The sequence below is a fragment of the Panicum virgatum genome, chromosome 4K, assembly GCF_016808335.1.
Source record: "Panicum virgatum strain AP13 chromosome 4K, P.virgatum_v5, whole genome shotgun sequence".
NCBI lineage: Eukaryota > Viridiplantae > Streptophyta > Magnoliopsida > Poales > Poaceae > Panicum > Panicum virgatum.
The window spans coordinates 3313679-3331309 of NC_053139.1; the positions used below are offsets into that span (position 1 = coordinate 3313679).

The window sequence follows — 17631 nt, forward strand, 5'->3', positions numbered from 1 at the left end:
GTAACTGTGTCTTTAGCATGGGGCCGGCGATGTGCTGCAGCCTGCAAGTCAAGCTCCGTCGGGAGCCTGGGAGGGGGATTGGGTCTTGGGGAAACCAGCGCGACGACTCATTTTTGGGCCTTTTAGGGGTATATGGGCTGGTGGTGGAGGAAGGAAGTTGGGCTGCTGAGGTTTTTTTTTGTTTGCCAAAATAGATATTGAGACTCTAGTAGTTTGGTTTATTGTGTAATTTTTGTTTTTTTGAATCATATACATAGAGTACTCTGTATATACCAAATTTTTATCCAAAAATAATAGGTATTCAATTGAATACCTTTGAATTCAATTGGGCCCGCCCCTGCCCGTTGCTACAAATCATTTGTAGGAGCCGGCATGTTATCCATTCCTACAAATCTAATTTTTAACAGTGAAAACTAGGAGCGGGTAGCGCATTCGTTCTTAAAAATATATTTTTACCTGCCTCTAAAAATGTTTTTTAGTAGTGACAGTATCTCTGAATCTGATACGTACAGGCTTTAATTTGGTCATTATATATGTGCTGACAGGTGAGAAGAGATGGCTGCTATTAGTACTAGCAGCAGCCACGCTGATGTTGCAGCACAGTACTGCATCAACTGATGATGGGGTTGGGAGCAGCCGCCTGGCGAAGCCCGGCTGCTCAGACAAATGTGGCAACGTCAGCATCCCCTACCCGTTCGGTATCGGGAAAGCCTGCTCCTTGGACTTGGAGGGCTTCCAAGTTTACTGCCATCCAGATAACATCGCAATACTAAACCCTTTCGGCACACCTCTATTAGAGATCAATCTGGCATTTGGCGAGGCTCGCGTTCAGAATTACATAGCACGGGCCTGCAACATTACCGAGTCTGGTGATTTTACTAACAAATTATTTCCGGTTCGCCGTTCTTTCATGGTTTCCAGAACCAAGAACATATTCACAGCAATTGGGTGTCAAACCAATGCACTCATCGCAGGGGACATAGTGACACCCATTGAGGGGGGTGGAGGAGATCATGAATTCTACGTTGTCAGTGCATGTGGATTATTCTGCAGCCTAGACGACACCTATATTAATAGTAATAATAGCGCAGTTTGTTCTGGCAGAGGTTGTTGTCAGTCTGAACTTCCATCAAACCTGAGGTCGTTCTTCCCCATATTTATAAACCAGAGCTCCATCATCATCACAGATCCGAATTTCAGCCAGTGCAGCTACGCATTCATCTCTGAGAAAGGCTGGTTTACATTTCATCCTTCCTATGTCAGACCACACGGTTTTGAAAGGGTATATCGTCGTCAAGACATGGCTCCCTTGGTCCTCGATTGGGTTGTTGGGAATGCATCCTGTGAAGCCGCCAAGCAGATGGGATCAGCATATGCATGCGCTGCCGACAACAGCATATGCATCGATGTGCCCGGTGCTCCAGGGTATCGCTGCAACTGCTCTCCAGGTTACGAGGGAAACCCGTACCTGGACGGAGGCTGCACAGGTCAGCATAATCATCCCCTTTCTATTATTTATCTCTAGCTAAGTTAAACTGATTTGCTTGCTTTGTCGATCTTGCATTCCTTAATTTGCCACCAACGACAAGTGCTGTTTGTTTCCTGAAACTTTTTGTTAAGCCCCTATCACATCAAAAAGAATTTATTATTTAGAAGTATCAAATAAAATTTGTTTATAATTTTTTTGACAGATGGGCGCTAATTCGCGAGGCGGATCTAATGAGCCTAATTAATCCATGATTTGCTACATTAATACTACAGTAACTATTCACTAATTATGAATTAATATATCTCATTAGATTTTTCTCGCAGTTTAGCCCCATAGTTTTGTAATTAGACTTCATTTAATATTTCTAAATGATAAGATTCTTTTTGATATGACATAATCTAAAGTTTAGCCTATGAAACCAAACAGTCGTTTACCTAGCTAGTACTTGCATTGTTCCGCAGACATCAATGAGTGTGATTCCCCGTTCCAGCATCGTCCTTGCATTAACAATACCTGCACCAACACCATTGGGAGCTACAACTGTTCCTGCCCTGCGGGAACTCAGAGCAATGATCCGAGGAACATACCCTGCACTCCAATTCCTGCCCCGAACAATAAGCAACCTCAAGTGAAGGTGGTTATAGGTATGTTCTGCATGCACAGTATTTTTTCTAAAGGGGCTTTTTTTTTTAATAAGGATCATTATCCGGCCTCCCGCATTCGCAATTGAGTGGTTACAACCACAATTACAACGTTCAGGACCTAAGTCCTTAGGCTCCATGCACCAACTTCGACAACACCAGAAAGCAGTCAGAAAGTACAGGAACAATCCTGACCAACCGACACCAATCTCGTTAAGAAACAAAGCTAACAGCCACACTCAAAAGCGAAACAGCTGAGACTAGTGTTGAATCCTATTCCTGAAGTTCCATCCTGCTTTGATGAAGATTTCCATAACGCAGGCTTCTAATCTTTTCTAAAGGGGCATAGAATTGATAACGCATTCATGCAAGCCTCTTTGGGCCATAGTGGGCTCCAGCCCCTACTTGTCCTGGATAAATTTTCAAAGGATACACACCAGCAATTTGTGTTTGACGCATGCATCTGCACTGCTCCCATGCATTTTGGATTTCATCAAGTAGTTCATTTACTTTGTTTGGATATTAGTATAGTACTACTGCACACACAGCGCTGCTCGCCCTTATATGATCTGAGGGAGCAGGGTTACATGGAAAGCCTAGCCGAGTTCTGTTAGAATTCTAGTCTGAGGGGTTCGGCTAGTTCCCGAGACCTTCGACTAGTTCTACTCTTGCTTCTAAAGTCTAAACCTAGTTCATCATCAGTTTTGGCTGCTTACCTAGTTCAGATTTGCTTCTTTATTTTCTTCTCTTGCTTCTAAAGTCTAAACCTCAACAGCTGATTCCCACAATAAATCATTTGTTTGATAGTTTGTATAATTTTTATTTAGAGCAGATGTTTATACTAGGTAATAGGCATGGTATACTGTAGCAATCCCCCCATTGACTGCTAGCTCTGTCAGCACTGTTAATTTTTTCACGTTCTTCACGTCTACAATGCGTGCGTACTAACTCTATTCATCCGTTCCTAAAAAAAGAACTCTATTCATTCATTCCAGAATATCAGATGTTTTAGTTTTATCCTAAGTCAAAATTTTCTAACTTAATAAAGTTTATAGAAAAATGCATCAGTATCTATAACATCAAATTAGTTTAATTAAATCCACTATGAAACATAGTGTGATAATGCATTTATTTGATATTGTGGATGTTGATATATTTTCTATGAATACCACACATAACTTGCAATAGCAATTTGCTATCCTAATGATTTTATCAAATTTTCCCTTGTAGTATTTTATCTATGAACTAATTAAGGTTAAATTCAAAACTGTGGGAAATAGCAGTATAATGAAAAAAATATTAGTGAACAGTGACACCACGCACCAATAAATAACCTGAAAGAACTAAACTATGAATTATATATTTGTGTGTTCTATTATTTAATTTTCTTTTCTTTTATTAAATGCGCCCAATTGCCACGAATAGTGTTGAACTGATGATGTCGGTAACAATCTACTTTTAGGCACTTCTATCGGCTTCGTCCTCCTCATTGTTTGTATATCTGCTCTGCTGATCCAATGTCAAATAAAGAAGTTGGAAAAAGAGAAGGAAAAGTTCTTCAAACAAAATGGTGGTAATATATTATACCAACAAATCCTCTCGAAACAAATCGATACGGTGATAATATTCACAATTGAAGATTTAAAGAAGGCGACAAATAATTACGATAGAAGTAGGGAACTAGGCATAGGTGGCCATGGCACTGTCTACAAGGGCATTCTAGATGATAACAAGGTAGTAGCTGTGAAGCGGTCGAAGATTATGAATGTGGTTCATGCCGAAGAATTTGTGCAGGAGATTATTATATTGTCGCAGCTTAACCACCGGAATGTTGTCAGACTTCTGGGCTGTTGCTTGGAAGTGGAAGTGCCCATATTAGTTTACGAATATATTCCAAATGGAACTCTCTTTCAATTGATCCATGAAAACCGCGGTAGAGCACCAGTTTCATTAGAAGACCGTCTGAGGATCGCTCAAGAATCTGCTGAAGCATTGGAATATCTACATCTTTCCATCAACCGCCCTATTGTTCATGGAGATGTGAAGTCTCTTAATATTCTTCTAGACGACAAGTTCATGGCAAAAGTGACCGATTTTGGGGCATCAAGGATTCTTCCTAAGGATGAAGTTCAGCTCATGACAATGGTCCAAGGAACTCTAGGCTACCTAGACCCTGAATACTTGCAAGAGAGAAAATTGACAGAGAAAAGTGATGTCTACAGCTTTGGGGTTGTGCTTCTAGAGCTGATCACAAGGAAGACAGCAATATACTATGAGAGGCCTGGTGAAGGGAAAAATCTTGCGTCATCTTTTTTGGAAGCGATGAAAGGTAACAGAGTTGGATGTATGTTGGACTCTAGCATAATGGCCGTGGGAATGGAGGAAATGTTCCAAGAGGTTGCTGAGCTGGCTAGTGGATGCTTGAGCTTGGAAGGGGACGAGAGGCCTTCCATGACCCAAGTGGCTGACAAGCTGAAGGCTATACGAAGTGCCTGGAGAGAGGCATTGTTGTTGAAGCACGAAGAAACTCAGAATCTAACTGAGAAGGTGGGCTTGGATTCTTCTATTTGTGAGCTACCGCCTAGCAGTTACTGGACAGCGCGAATACTGGCGCTGAATATCGAAACGCCACATGTGGACCCTGCTGGTACTAGTTAGGCATCATGTAGTCACGGAATTATATTGTAGATTTTTAGCTCATCATCAATGGTGTAAAGAACTAAACCATGTAGCGCAATTGCTTACTCTGTATTTTTGTTGGGATGTTTCTGTATTTTCGCTGATTACTGTGGGGATTAGTTGAAGAGTTATTTTTGTTCTTCTTGATACCAAAAAATAGGTAATTTGGAGCCTAACTGGCACAAGGCTTCGTCTCTTTCTTGTTTCACCGATCTGCAGTAGGTCATGTGGCTTGTACAGGGTCGATCGAGTGCGAAGGTTTCGCAGTAGGAAGACCGGCCTAAAGTTCAGAACCATGGCAGGAACCTGATGACACCAGCCGGCTGTGCTCTCTGATAACCAGAGACTGGAGGTCGGTGGAGGGCGCGAGGTCGTCAATTGGCTGCCGATGGTTTGGGGGTGCGACTATCCATGTGCGACTGTCCATCGCCTGAGGTGATATTTTGCGGAACTATGGCCTCAAGAGTATGATTATAGTTTAGACTGGTCCATTTATATTGGATTGCTGCGTTTATTGATAGGTAATTTGTGCATGCATGCAGAAGTGGACAAACATGATGACATCACCACATGCATGCAAATCTAAAACTAAAAAAAAGTATAACTATTAAACCAAACACTCGGATTAAATTTGAAATGCACAATTATCTTTCTTACGATAAGATCTTTAAAACAAGACCACACTTGTCTATGTTTGCACAATATTTTTTAAAAATATTTTTTTAATACTAAATAGTGAATTTCATATTCTGGGAATAAATATTTTAAGAACATGAACAAATGATTATTTTCTACGAACAATAAATTAAACATAATCAACAAATAATAATGTACAACGAACAAAATATTACACACCGCGAACATTTGGTTGTATAGAATAAATAACATCGCGAACAAATGGGTCAACATCACGGAACATAGCGAACAAATAATTTAGCATTGCGAACAAATTAGTTACACACAGACAAATAATTTTACGTGAAGACAAATTAGCATATAAAAAAGAACTAATTTTTTTTCACATACTAATGTATGAATCTACAATATATATAAATTAGTCTACATTGAGTATGAATCGCTTTTAAACGTGAACAAAAGAATATGAAGGCTTATTTATATATTAAAATAAATCTTTATATGCAAGCTTAGAGTAAAAAAGGAAAAAGAAAAAAAGAATGAAGGAAAGAAATAGAAAGAAAAAAGAAAAGGAAACAATCGGAGCGGTCCAGTGAAAAAATAATAAACTAAAAAGAAGATAATGTTCTGCCATGCATATGCGCATGTTGCATGCAACTAGCCAACCGAATTGCATACGGATGCAATAGAAAGAGAAAGTAAAATCTGGGCACAATACCTGCATGTGATGTTATTGGGCCAAATGGAATTAAAAATGGCCCAATCTATGCTTCAGGCGATGGACCTGATATATGTAGCCTAGGCGATATATAGCCTTTCGGATGATTTGGGCCGCGGCATCGATCTCACTGGCTGCGATGGTTTGGGCCGCGCTGATAGTTTGGGCAGCAATTACAGACTGCGAATGGGCCGCGGCATACGAAAGGCCCTCGATGATACTCCATAATAAAAAGTTTAAAGACTGCAATGCATTTCGCTTCTAATAAAATTGTTGTACTATTAGTTGTCTTGTTTGCATCATTTAAGTTTCTTTAGCAGATTGTATAATCACTAATTCAAACAGATCCTAAAAAAAATGAGGAAAGATCTTGTTTATCTTCTTCTGCTGCTGCAGTCGGAAAATGATTTATTCTTGCTCAACCTAGAAACCAGACATAAGTTGTCTCCAATTACAAAAATATATGATGAGTTGAGAATTGACATGCGGTTAGGTTGGAAAAAATCACTAAGTAAAATATCCTATTTATATTGTTAAATGAAGATTGACATATGTTTAGCTTTTAGGTTGAGAGTCGAAATTCTGAGTCCATTGTGAGAGATAAATAGAATTTTTTAAAGAAACAAGTAAAAAAATTGCAAACATGAAAAGGGGAAAAAGACCCTCCAACTTCAAGAGAGTGAACTACACGTTGGGATGCAAATGAGTGGGTTACTCTGCATGCTAGCCCACTTGCATCACCAGGGGCGCAGCTCATTACTTTCTTTTTTGTCATCCTAATTCATTCTCAAACACTGGAACAACTAATCAATATGGGCATATGATCACCAATATTACAGGTGACATGAAAAGAAAATAAAAGAAAAGAAAGAAAGAATAAAAAATCATATTTGATGTTAAAGAAATAAAAAGAAGACACCCCTGATTGTAATCCAACACATGCTGACCTGCATCTCAATCTTCAGAGGCAAGCATCGATGCAATGAAGCTGAACTGAAGACACAATCTGCACCTTCGTTTGGATCATCAATGATTGGAGTTTTGGACTCTGAACAGTGATGTGCAGGTCACTACGCCATGACGCACACGGCAAAGCAACGCGCGCTACCGCCCGGACAAGTAGGAGAGCGCGAACGAATCGCTCATGCTCGCCACCGACGACGCCGTCCCCGCCGAGCCCGGCGGCAGCGTGGTGGGCAGCCCGCCGCGGTGCGCGTGCGCCGCGGGGTCGAGCGCGAGCAGGTCGACCACGATCATGTCCGACGGCGGCGGCGGCTCCACCTCCACGGCCGCGCCGCCCCTGGCTTCAAGCATCTCCACCACGCGCGCCATCGTCGGCCGCGCGCCGGCCTTCTCCTGCGCGCACCACAGCGCGACGTGCGCCAGCCGCCGCACCCCCGCCTCGTCCACCGCGGACGGGGCGAGCCGCCGGTCCAGCACCTCCACCACGCGCCCCTCCCGCGCCTTGTCGGCGACGAGCTTCGGGAGGTACGTCCACCGCCGCGACCCGCTGGGGCCGGGCTCCGCCTGCAGGGTCCGCCGCCCGGCGAGCATCTCCATGAGCACCATCCCGTAGCTGTACACGTCGGACCTCTCGGTCACGCCGGCGCCCAGCAGCCACTCCGGCGCCAGGTACCCCGTCGTGCCGCGCACCGTCGTCACCACCCGGCTCTGCTCCTTCCCCATCAGCGCCGACAGCCCGAAGTCGGCGAGCATCCCCCGGCGGCGCTCGTCGAGGAGGATGTTCTCCGGCTTCACGTCCAGGTGCACCACCTTGGCGCGGCAGTCGTGGTGCAGGTACGCCAGCGCCTTCGCCACGTCCACGGCGACCTGGTACCGCTGCGCCCACGTCAGCCACCGCCCGCCGGCGCCGCCGGCGGGCTGCGGGAAGATCCACTTGTCCAGGGACCCGTTCTCCATGAACTCGTACACGAGGAAGCGCGGGCCGCTCCGGACGAGGCAGAAGCCGAGGAGGCGGACCAGGCTCGCGTGCTGCGCGCCGCCGATGGCCGCCACCTCCGCCCGGAACTCCTTGTCCCCGTACGCCGACCCGTCGATCCGCTTCACCGCCACCGCCGTGCCGTCGTCGAGGATGCCCTTGAACACCGTCCCCGACGAGCCCCGCCCGACCACGCACTGGAAGTCGTCGGTGGCCGAGGCAAGCGCCTCCAGCGAGAACCGGCGGGGCAGCCCGGCGACCTTGCGGAAGAAGCTGTACTCCACGCGCGCCGAGACCTCCTCGCCGCCGTCCATGTCCATCACCGGGCGCCGCGCCATGCGCTCGGCCCGCCCCCGGGGGCTCCTCAGCGCGTGGCACAGCAGCGCCGCCGCAGTGCCCGCCAGCACGACCGACAGGATGACCGCCGTCGAGAGGTAGAACGGCCTCGACAGGCGGAAGCAGAGGAACAGGGAAAGCTCGAGGGCCACCAGCACGACGGCCGCCGCGCCGGCGAGGATCTTGGCCGTCTTGCCCTCCATCGATCAGGCCAACGCCATCACCGCCCGGCGTCGACGTCGCTCAGCTTCACTCACCAGTTCAGTTCACCACTCGCTCTGACTTGGCATTTCGTTGAGGCAGTTCGTCGTCGCTATCCGAGCTCGTTTTGACGCGATGCTCGGTAAATATATATACACATGGAAGATGAAGGATGATTTTTGAAAGAAAAGATGAAGGATGATGACATGCAACTCTCTGACAATTTTAACGACAGTGATATCTCGACCAATCCTTGAGGAGTTCAGGTTTGGATCTTCTGACTTGATCAGAGAAATGATATGGAAGGTACGAGGGGGAGAAGAATGGTTCAGATGAAGAACTAGATAAAATGGCAGTGCAGATGCTACTCCGTCATAGCGATTTCGTCCTAAATTCCGTGTGCAGTGAAGAAACCATCACTTGCATGGTCAAGTTGAGGAAAGAGCACACTGATTCAACGGCTCGAGTGACATCAGTCTAGTGAATTTGTGTGGTGTCGGTGTCTGTACTTCGGCCAAACCCAAAGTTGAATGTTTCATCCATAACGATTCAACGTTTAAGCAGCATCAGTGATTCAGCCACGTTGGCATCTGGAAAAACAATATATCAAGGAGAAACAATATTGTCTTGACTCTTTCGTTGAAGCTACTGCTAATATGTGATAAATTCTTTTGAGACAGCAGCTGCAATTCAACAGGCCAAGGTATGAGCAATATTCAGACTACAGATCTTCCATCAGCAGATTTGGTAAAGGCGACTGGGGAAACAGAACCATCCAGACAAATAGTAACTATTTTTTGAATCTTTGATTCACCAGAACATGTGTTGAATGGCAAAGTACACCGTTGTCTAAGTTATTTGTATAGCCGAGTTAATGAAGTGACTTTTATGTCTTACAAACCATGTGCTGTTTCCAGACGTGGGGCAATCGGGTTGACATGGTCTACTGAACTCTATAAAGTCCAAATGCTGAGTTTTCCACAGCTTCACAACGCTGCGACAAAAATGTATTTGCAACCCCATTTTATTGCCATAGCCTACAGAACCTTAATGATGGTGATCATCATCATCGTCATGTCCATCAGGGGATCCTCCTCCTCCAATCACACCAAGCTGTGGAGATAAAGATGGAAGCTTGTAACTCAAAAAAAAAAAAGGTGAGGGAGCATGCATCACACAGTATACAGTATATCAATTGCCAAGATTTGCTCTCGGAATGCAAGGACCTTATGCCAACAGTAAGCAACATACCATGAAATATTGAGTACAGACTGGGCATCATGTGGTTTGCCTTTCTCCAACCAAAACCACACCACATCATGCTCATCTTCTGCAAGAGGCCAATAACAATTGCAGTATAAGACAATTAGATAAGTGAAGGGTTCATGGATGTTTCTAAATACTTTTACAGAAAAATGAATATTTTTTATCTTGATAAGATACAGGCGAGGACTTGAATTGGAAGCCTCTTAGGGATATCCTAGCATGAGCAATACAGTACCTCCTTCACCACCAGGGCAACCAACAATTCTTTTGTTGTAGTATGATTGAATCACAGCAGGAGCTTCCTATAAAGGGAACAGCAGAGAGATATTAGTTCAACTGAACCACACAAGAATCAAATGAATTTAACTGAAAAAGGGTAAAAAAGACACATGTAAGCAAAATCACAATTCATATAGCACTCTACAGAGTGCTTCATCAGCAGGCTGAAGCTTAGTGGAACCTAGCATCAGTTGGTCAGCTGATAAAACCCACCAAATTCCCAGCTGATGTAAGTCAAAAGGCAAAGCCATGGCAATAGTAAAACACTAAGATTCAGTCATACAAGACCAATCTTCCATTTACACAACGCGTTGTCCAAATTCAGGATAACATATCTTAGTATGAGAAATATAAAAGAAAGCTGTCTAAGAAATGTCAGATTCAACTTCAAGATCAGGGTGACCTTTTTGAGTATATCATAACAAACATGACAACATCATAGGTTGTTCAACTAGAGTTCATAACAGCAAGGCTCACATGAACAGGGAAGACACTGAAGAATCACATATAGCCTTGGGCTGCAGAGTTTTCCAAATGAAACAGTAGATTCACATAAGTCTAAATGGAATTGTGAAGCAAGAACAGAAAGATAAATAATGGTAAATAGAACAAGAATATCACAGGTCAAATAGCAAAATCAAGATGCTTGCAAGTATTGACGATTCAACAGGTGTGCCATAATTAGAGTATGGAAATTAGTATGTTACAGGAAACCTAAAATGTCGATTTAACATCTAACGGAATTGATCTACTAGAGCTAGCACAAATAAAAAGAATAAAACCTCATATTAAGAAAACAAAATTTGATAAAAGTGTGTAAGCAAAAACTATCTAATATCTATCACATGCCACAAAGAACGACCACAAGCTAGAAGTTTATTATGCCCAGAAACACAAAGCAGAAGTTAAGATAAAAATTGGCGTTGAGGAACTTGAATTAGGGCTCAGCATACAAACTTACTTGCCAACCCAACTAACAAAACTAATATGCCCAGGAACTTAATTGCCCAAGCAGGAGTATGCATTAGAATGAATAATTGACATCATAACTACTGCCATATAAGTTTTCCATATCTCAAGAGAGAAAATGCAATCAATGGTGGAGAACACATTCATCTATAGATGTGAGCTGTGACAAATTTGCCCAAATGAACACGGGTCTGATCTTATCCCAATATCTGAAAATATAATAAGTATCTTCAACTTGCTTGGGAAAAAAGGCTATGTTGTTGTTGTTGTTGTTGTTGTTGTTGTATCTTCAATGTTTCCACAGTATATGTTCAAACAAGTATGTCATTTCACGCTGACAAACAAATTAATCTAAATAAACATGTTGCATCCACAAGCACAAGTCAGATGGCCACACATTGACTGATTGACATTTCAGCACACGCTCACAAGTCACAATCTCATCCTAAGTAACCGATTCAGTGGTCCCAATTGCTCACGCGCCGAAGGAAATGCAGACAGAAAGCGCTCACCTTGGTGCCAAAGGGACCGACGGGCGCGTCCATGTCGAATCTCTTCTTCCCCTGTACAGAAAAACAAACCAAATCCAACAAAATTTATTTTTTTTTACCAACAAATAACCTGTTATAAGAAATGAAGCGGCGGCAAATCCGGAGAGACCTGGAGCTCGGCCTCGATCTCCTCGCGCTCGAGCCCCGTGGCGATCGGCATCACGTCCTCCACCCTCGTCCTCGTCCCTGCGGCATCTGAAGAAAAACGCAGCCTTGCGGCCTTGCCATCAAATCGGGGCTACCGCCTGAAGCTTTTGAGGAACGGGAAGGGTCGGTACCAAGAGTGGAGAAGAAGAGGGGCGCCGGCGTCCGGCAGGGGCCAGGCGCGGCGGCGGCGGAGGCCGCCGGGGATCGGGGGGCAAGGGCGGAGCGGTGGTAGCGGAGGAGGAGGGAGGTGGCGCGCTTCCACATGGCGGCCGGCGGAGACAGCGACGGCACGAGCACGAGTGGACGGTATATTGACATCCGGTATATGGGCCCCACTTGGGTGTAAAGTTTTTGCAAATTGAAAGAATCACCCCGTTCGGCTGGTGGACAGCCTCCAGCCTCTACAGTATTTCCCTCTCACACAATTTCAGCTCCAGCCTCCAGCCACCAGTCAGACAACAGTATTTTTCTCTCACACAACTCCAGCTCCAGCCTCCCGAACGGGGTGAATGTTGATTAAATCTCAGAAATATTAATTTTAACAAAATGAAATAATGTTGATGCTGGCTGTGTTTAGTTGCAAAAAGTATGCGAAAAATATTTGCGAAAAGCACTGTAGCACTTTTTCGTTTGTATGCGATAAATATTATCCTACCATAGGCTAATTAGGCTCAAAAGATTCGTCTCGCAACGTACATCAAAACTATACAATTAGTTTTTTTATTTACCTACATTTACTACTCCATGCATGAGTCATTTGTTATATTTAATGTTTCGATGTAATTTCGATGTGATGGAAAGTTTAAAAAATTTGGAATAGTTGGCGGAACTAAACACAACACAGATGCTGAGGTTTTATGCCTAACTCAAACAACCACCATAGGCAGGTACATGATTTTACCAAAGAAAATGATGGATCCGCCAAATTGTGATGATTGCAAAGATTAAATTGCTTGATTAATATGCACCTTTTTTTCGTATAAATGCCATAGGATTTGAACGAGGCAAAGAGCATTTTGTTTGTTGCCTACTTTTGTGAATAAAATCTAAGTGAATAAAAAGGTGAAGGGGTTTAATAAGTAAGATTAACCCACGAGGCAAAAGGAGACATGTTAACTTCTTTTCACGTTTCATTCAAGTATAACTCATATTTTTTTTTAGTAGAGTCTCATACACCTACCTAAAGTATATAAGATATAGAGTTTTAAGCTTTTAGTGGAAGTTGTGGATATCTATGCCCATATGAAAAATAAGAATTTTCTCTTATTTCTTTTCTTTTCCTTTGTAAGGATCGGGATGCAATAAATACGAAAACATTGTCTTTTCGGCAGGCTGGAATTTCAGACTAGCTGGGAAGGTGCTGGATGTTTACTTTTTTTTTTAGGGACTGCTAGATGTTTACTTGTATACTGTTGCGGCTGGCGACGATGCCGAACGGCTGGCTGGGCCGCCGAACGGCAGATTCAGCCCAGCCAGCTGTTCTTTCAAAAAGGGTGTATGATATCATAAAAGCTAGTTTATTACCTACCAGTTAAAGAAGAAAAAGGAAATTTTATGCAATTCTACTTTGTTACGCTTAAGATATGTGAATGGAAACAAGCATATCAATCTACCAAATCTTAAGTTCATCTGAAATCGCCTGAATTTCAACCAAGGTTCAAAAAAGCGCTACGCGCTGAGCGCGCGCTCGAACCGTGAAAAAGCTTAAGCGTGCTTAAGCGTTATTACGCGCGATTAAGCGTTTTTGCTAATATTGTTAAAAATCAAATTATATAGCTTAAAAAAGGGGATAGGTGTCTTACAGCAGTAATTTCTTGTCTCTTGTCCTCTTCTTTTCTTGAGAGCAGGTGTACCTACACAAAGTGCAACAAAATAATTAGTTTCTTAAGTGCTGCTGTGCTGTGCTCCCCTGAAGTGCTGCTCCCCTGCTGTGCTATGCTGCTCCCCTTCGTGTGCTCCCCTCCCCTGCTGTGCTGTTGTGCTCCCCTGCTGTGCTGTGCTGCTCCCCTCCGTGTGCTCCCCTCCCCTGCTGTGCTGTGCTGCTCCCCTGCAGGCGGGGGTTGGTGGGGCGGGCAGCAGATCAGGAAAGCAGAGCAGCGCGGCCTGGCGGGGCGGGCAGAGCAGAGCAGGCCTGGCGGGGCGGGCAGAGCAGAGCAGGCGGCGGCAGGGGAGGGATGGGGCGGGCAGCGGGAGAGGAGAGCATAGCAGGCGGCCGGGCGGCGGCGGGGGAGGGCCGGGGCGGGCTGCAGAGCAGAGCAGGCGGCCTGGCAGCAGCGGGGGAGGGGCGGGGCGGGCAGCAGAGCAGATCAGGGAGGCGCCACGCTTAATTGAGCGCTTAGCTGCTAGGCCACGCGCTGACCCTCCGCTCAACGCTTAACCGCGCACCTAATCGCGCTTTTTCGAACCTTGATTTCAACTGTCGAGTGTGAGCTTCCATTTTTTTTAAAAAAAAAAGATACTGAGCTTCCAAATTTAGCAACCATCAACCCTGTGCACGAAATCAGACAAGATCCGAGGGCTGAGATTCATCCAAACCACCCTTTAAAATACACGACTGCATAAACCCTAGCAAACAAGCGTCTTTCCTCCCAAAACACGCGAAAACCTCCTGTCGGCTGCCCCCAACTCCCGCCTCCACCCATGGCGTCCCTCCCGAACGGCGCCGCCGCCGCCGGCGGCTCCTCCGGCGCGCGCCCGGTGGACAAGGAAGTGGACTTCGCCAACTACTTCTGCACCTACGGTTACCTCTACCACCAGAAGGAGATGCTATGCGACCGCGTCCGCATGGACGCCTACCACTCCTCCGTCTTCCGTAACGCTCCCCACTTCGAGGGAAAGGTAAGGAGACCCTTGAAACCACTTAAAATTTCGATTTTTTTTCCGGCAATTTGGGTGTCTGATTTGATGAATTTGGCGGATCTGTCAGGTAGTCCTTGACGTGGGTACCGGGAGCGGCATCCTTGCCATCTGGAGCGCGCAGGCCGGGGCCAGCAAGGTTTACGCTGTCGAGGCGACTAATATGGCGGAGCACGCGCGGGAGCTCGCGCGTGCCAACGGTGTGGCGGATATCGTCGAGGTGATACAGGGCACCGTGGAAGACGTTCAGCTGCCGGAGAAAGGTGAGCCTTAATTTCTTGATTCTTCTTCTTACTGTGGTAGTGTGGTTCGTCAATCTTTAATTGAGATATGGTAGTTACCATGTGTCAAGTATTGACTGTTGGATCCTGAACTCGTTCAATTTCGTTACTCTATGTAATGAAATCAGGGCTATGCCCGTGTTGGAAAAAAAAGTATTGACTATGTTTCTGTATGTTGTTTGGAACTGCAGTTGATGTCATTATATCAGAATGGATGGGCTACTTTCTTTTGAGAGAATCCATGTTTGATTCTGTCATTTGTGCGCGTGATCGGTGGTTGAAGCCAGATGGTGTGATGTAAGTGTATGCTGCAAGTTATGTTAACAAACACTATCAAGCTTCTTCTTAAATAGAAAACCAAATCCCTTTTCAATCTTTTGTTCCTGCACCAACAACGCACATTTACCTAGTGTAAGATCATTCTTTTTGCAGGTATCCTAGTCATGCTAGGATGTGGCTAGCACCCATAAGAACGGGTTTGGGTGACAAAAAGATGGAAGACTTGGATATTGCTATGGATGATTGGAATCTATTTGTTCAGGACACTCAAACTTATTATGGGGTCAATATGAATGCCTTAACAAAGCCATATCGTGCAGAACACGAAAAATACTATCTCAAGGTATGTTATCCTTATTTCTTCTAGTTCATTCTGCAGTCTTGGAATGTAAAATTCATGGATTTTCTTAGCTTGTGAACACCTTATATCTTTATTGGTAAATTATGTATCTTCTTTTAAGTTTTAAGAAAGTATAATGAATGTGTTGTGCCCTTCTGAGCAATTGGGACATCAATGCAGAAAAAAAATAATATCCTTTTCTCTTTCTTGAAATACTTCCGATTAACTTGCTTACATGGTTAGAGGCATTTAGCTTTTTCATCTTATGACGTATGGCCTAGATTTTATCCTAAACCTGGGTATCCTAAAAGCTCTTGCTAAGAAATCAGCATGCAAGAGTAGTGAATGACTAAGCCGGTATGTTTCATGGGCCTTTCCCGCTCACTTACTGTACACATGATTGTATTCTTCTGCAGTCTTCGATATGGAACAATCTTCATCCAAACCAAGTCATTGGCCAACCTGCAGTTATTAAGGAAATTGATTGCTTAACAGCCACTGTTGATGAGATTCGAGAAGTTAGAGCACAAGTTATGTTGCCAATCAGCATGGAAGGAGCTAGATTATCAGCTCTGGCTGGATGGTTTGATGTTCACTTCAGAGTATGTCAAAATTTATATCAGCCCACTTCATCTTATGACAGTGTTACAAATCAAGGAAGGTGCTCATTATGTGTATAATAATTTCAGGGTAGTGCGCAAAACCCTGCAGTGGAGGAAGTTGAGTTAAATACAGCTCCAGATGAGCAGGGGGGGACTCATTGGGGCCAGCAGGTTGGTTTCCTGGAACCGTTGTTCTTTGGTTATTATTCCTAGAATTATGAGCTTAGCTTATCATTAGAAATTGTTCAATCATGTCTTCTCCTTCAGCTTGTAAACATTGACTCATAACAAAAGAAAATTTGTGAATAGAAGGAAAATAAATGTTTGTTTTCTTTTTGAATTTTTATTATAGGCAGGAGCAGGGAGCAAACCTTCTCTTGCAAAAAAAAAGACTTATTTAAATATACATGTTTATTTCTCTGATATTAGTCTACATATGAACGTTTTTATTTGATGTGGTAACTTTTGCAAAACAGCAATCTTTTCTATTGATTGTGTCATTATCTAAGTGCATGACATTCTTAAAGTAGTTTGCTGGCCTGAAAAAATTCATCAGTTTCTGTTTTCTTTTGAAGGTATTCTTGCTGACTCCACCTCTGAAAGTATCTAAAGGAGACAATGTTAATGTTTCCTTCTCGATGGTTCGCTCAAAGGAAAATCATCGACTGATGGATATGGAGTTCACATATGAATTGCATGAATTCTCTGGCAGGAAGCATCCAGCAATCACAACCAAGATGTACTTGGAGTAGAGCAAGGTTCGGTTCACAAAACTCTAATTTGCTTATGAATTTTGATTATTGAATTTATTGTTTTGTTATTGTATCATATGCAAATGCATTGTGGGGATAATGAACATCACCATTCACTATTGTTTGAGAATTTGCCAGATTCACTCGTAGTGGCATGTGGTTGCTGGTACCCCTGCTTGAAGCATACTGCATTGCTTTTCTATTGCTAACATGGCTCAACCTAACCCTTGTTCATTTTGTGATTTATGCTTTGACAGAATGCTGACTATACCTGGTTCATTCGATGAAAGACGGGGCACCGTTTACCAATTGTCCGGGTGTCGCTGTCGCTGAACCTTTAAATCTTTGCTCAGAAGCTGAGCAACTGTAATCCCTAGTATGATGTGTGGTATTCATAGATGGCCTCAAGGCCATGATTTGTACAAGGATACCATGAGGCATGATGTAGTGCCAGAGATTTTGTTGTATTGATAATATCTTATTGTTTGATTACTCGAGTAGTGGAGCCATTGTTCCTCGATGTGTTGTCCGATTTTGATCTACAGTACAGTATTTATTAACTTTGTGTACAAAATTTTGTTGCATTCGGTCAAGTTTGATAAATCAGTTTATAATGGCCGAGCGTGATGCAGAGCAACCTTGGTGGCCTGTGTTCGCTTGAGATTGCTGC

The 17631-nt window shown here is 44.0% G+C and overlaps 3 protein-coding genes and 1 pseudogene across 3 annotated transcripts; 2 read left to right on the forward strand and 2 right to left on the reverse strand.

Annotated features, from left to right (window-relative positions):
- Window positions 1–545: 545 nt before the first annotated feature.
- Window positions 546–4984, forward strand: LOC120702563 (wall-associated receptor kinase 2-like). Its single transcript, XM_039986423.1, has 3 exons — window positions 546–1487; window positions 1951–2133; window positions 3593–4984. Exons 1-3 carry the CDS (start codon window positions 590–592, stop codon window positions 4786–4788), a joined length of 2277 nt encoding a protein of 758 aa, XP_039842357.1. The 5' UTR covers window positions 546–589; the 3' UTR covers window positions 4789–4984.
- Window positions 4985–6807: 1823 nt separating this feature from the next.
- LOC120702564 (probable receptor-like protein kinase At5g20050) lies at window positions 6808–8798 on the reverse strand. Its single transcript, XM_039986424.1, has one exon. The coding sequence runs from the start codon at window positions 8639–8641 to the stop codon at window positions 7268–7270; it is 1374 nt and encodes a 457-aa protein (XP_039842358.1). The 5' UTR covers window positions 8642–8798; the 3' UTR covers window positions 6808–7267.
- Window positions 8799–9413: 615 nt separating this feature from the next.
- On the reverse strand, window positions 9414–12161 carry LOC120702565 (annotated as a pseudogene).
- Window positions 12162–14421: 2260 nt separating this feature from the next.
- LOC120702567 (protein arginine N-methyltransferase PRMT10-like) lies at window positions 14422–17481 on the forward strand. The gene is made up of 8 exons (XM_039986427.1): window positions 14422–14689; window positions 14778–14970; window positions 15180–15285; window positions 15421–15610; window positions 16024–16209; window positions 16297–16380; window positions 16785–16967; window positions 17219–17481. The coding sequence occupies exons 1-7, from the start codon at window positions 14492–14494 to the stop codon at window positions 16959–16961; spliced, it is 1134 nt and encodes a 377-aa protein (XP_039842361.1). The 5' UTR covers window positions 14422–14491; the 3' UTR covers window positions 16962–16967; window positions 17219–17481.
- Window positions 17482–17631: the final 150 nt, after the last annotated feature.

Coding starts and splice junctions, on each gene's coding strand:
- LOC120702563 (XM_039986423.1), top strand. CDS start 590: ATGTTGCAGCACAGTACTGCATCAACTGATGATGGGGTTGGGAGCAGC. Junction 1,488..1,950: donor CCTGGACGGAGGCTGCACAG/GTCAGCATAATC, acceptor ATTGTTCCGCAG/ACATCAATGAGTGTGATTCC. Junction 2,134..3,592: donor TCAAGTGAAGGTGGTTATAG/GTATGTTCTGCA, acceptor ATCTACTTTTAG/GCACTTCTATCGGCTTCGTC.
- LOC120702564 (XM_039986424.1), bottom strand. CDS start 8,641: ATGGAGGGCAAGACGGCCAAGATCCTCGCCGGCGCGGCGGCCGTCGTG.
- LOC120702567 (XM_039986427.1), top strand. CDS start 14,492: ATGGCGTCCCTCCCGAACGGCGCCGCCGCCGCCGGCGGCTCCTCCGGC. Junction 15,611..16,023: donor ACGAAAAATACTATCTCAAG/GTATGTTATCCT, acceptor ATTCTTCTGCAG/TCTTCGATATGGAACAATCT. Junction 16,381..16,784: donor GGACTCATTGGGGCCAGCAG/GTTGGTTTCCTG, acceptor TTTCTTTTGAAG/GTATTCTTGCTGACTCCACC.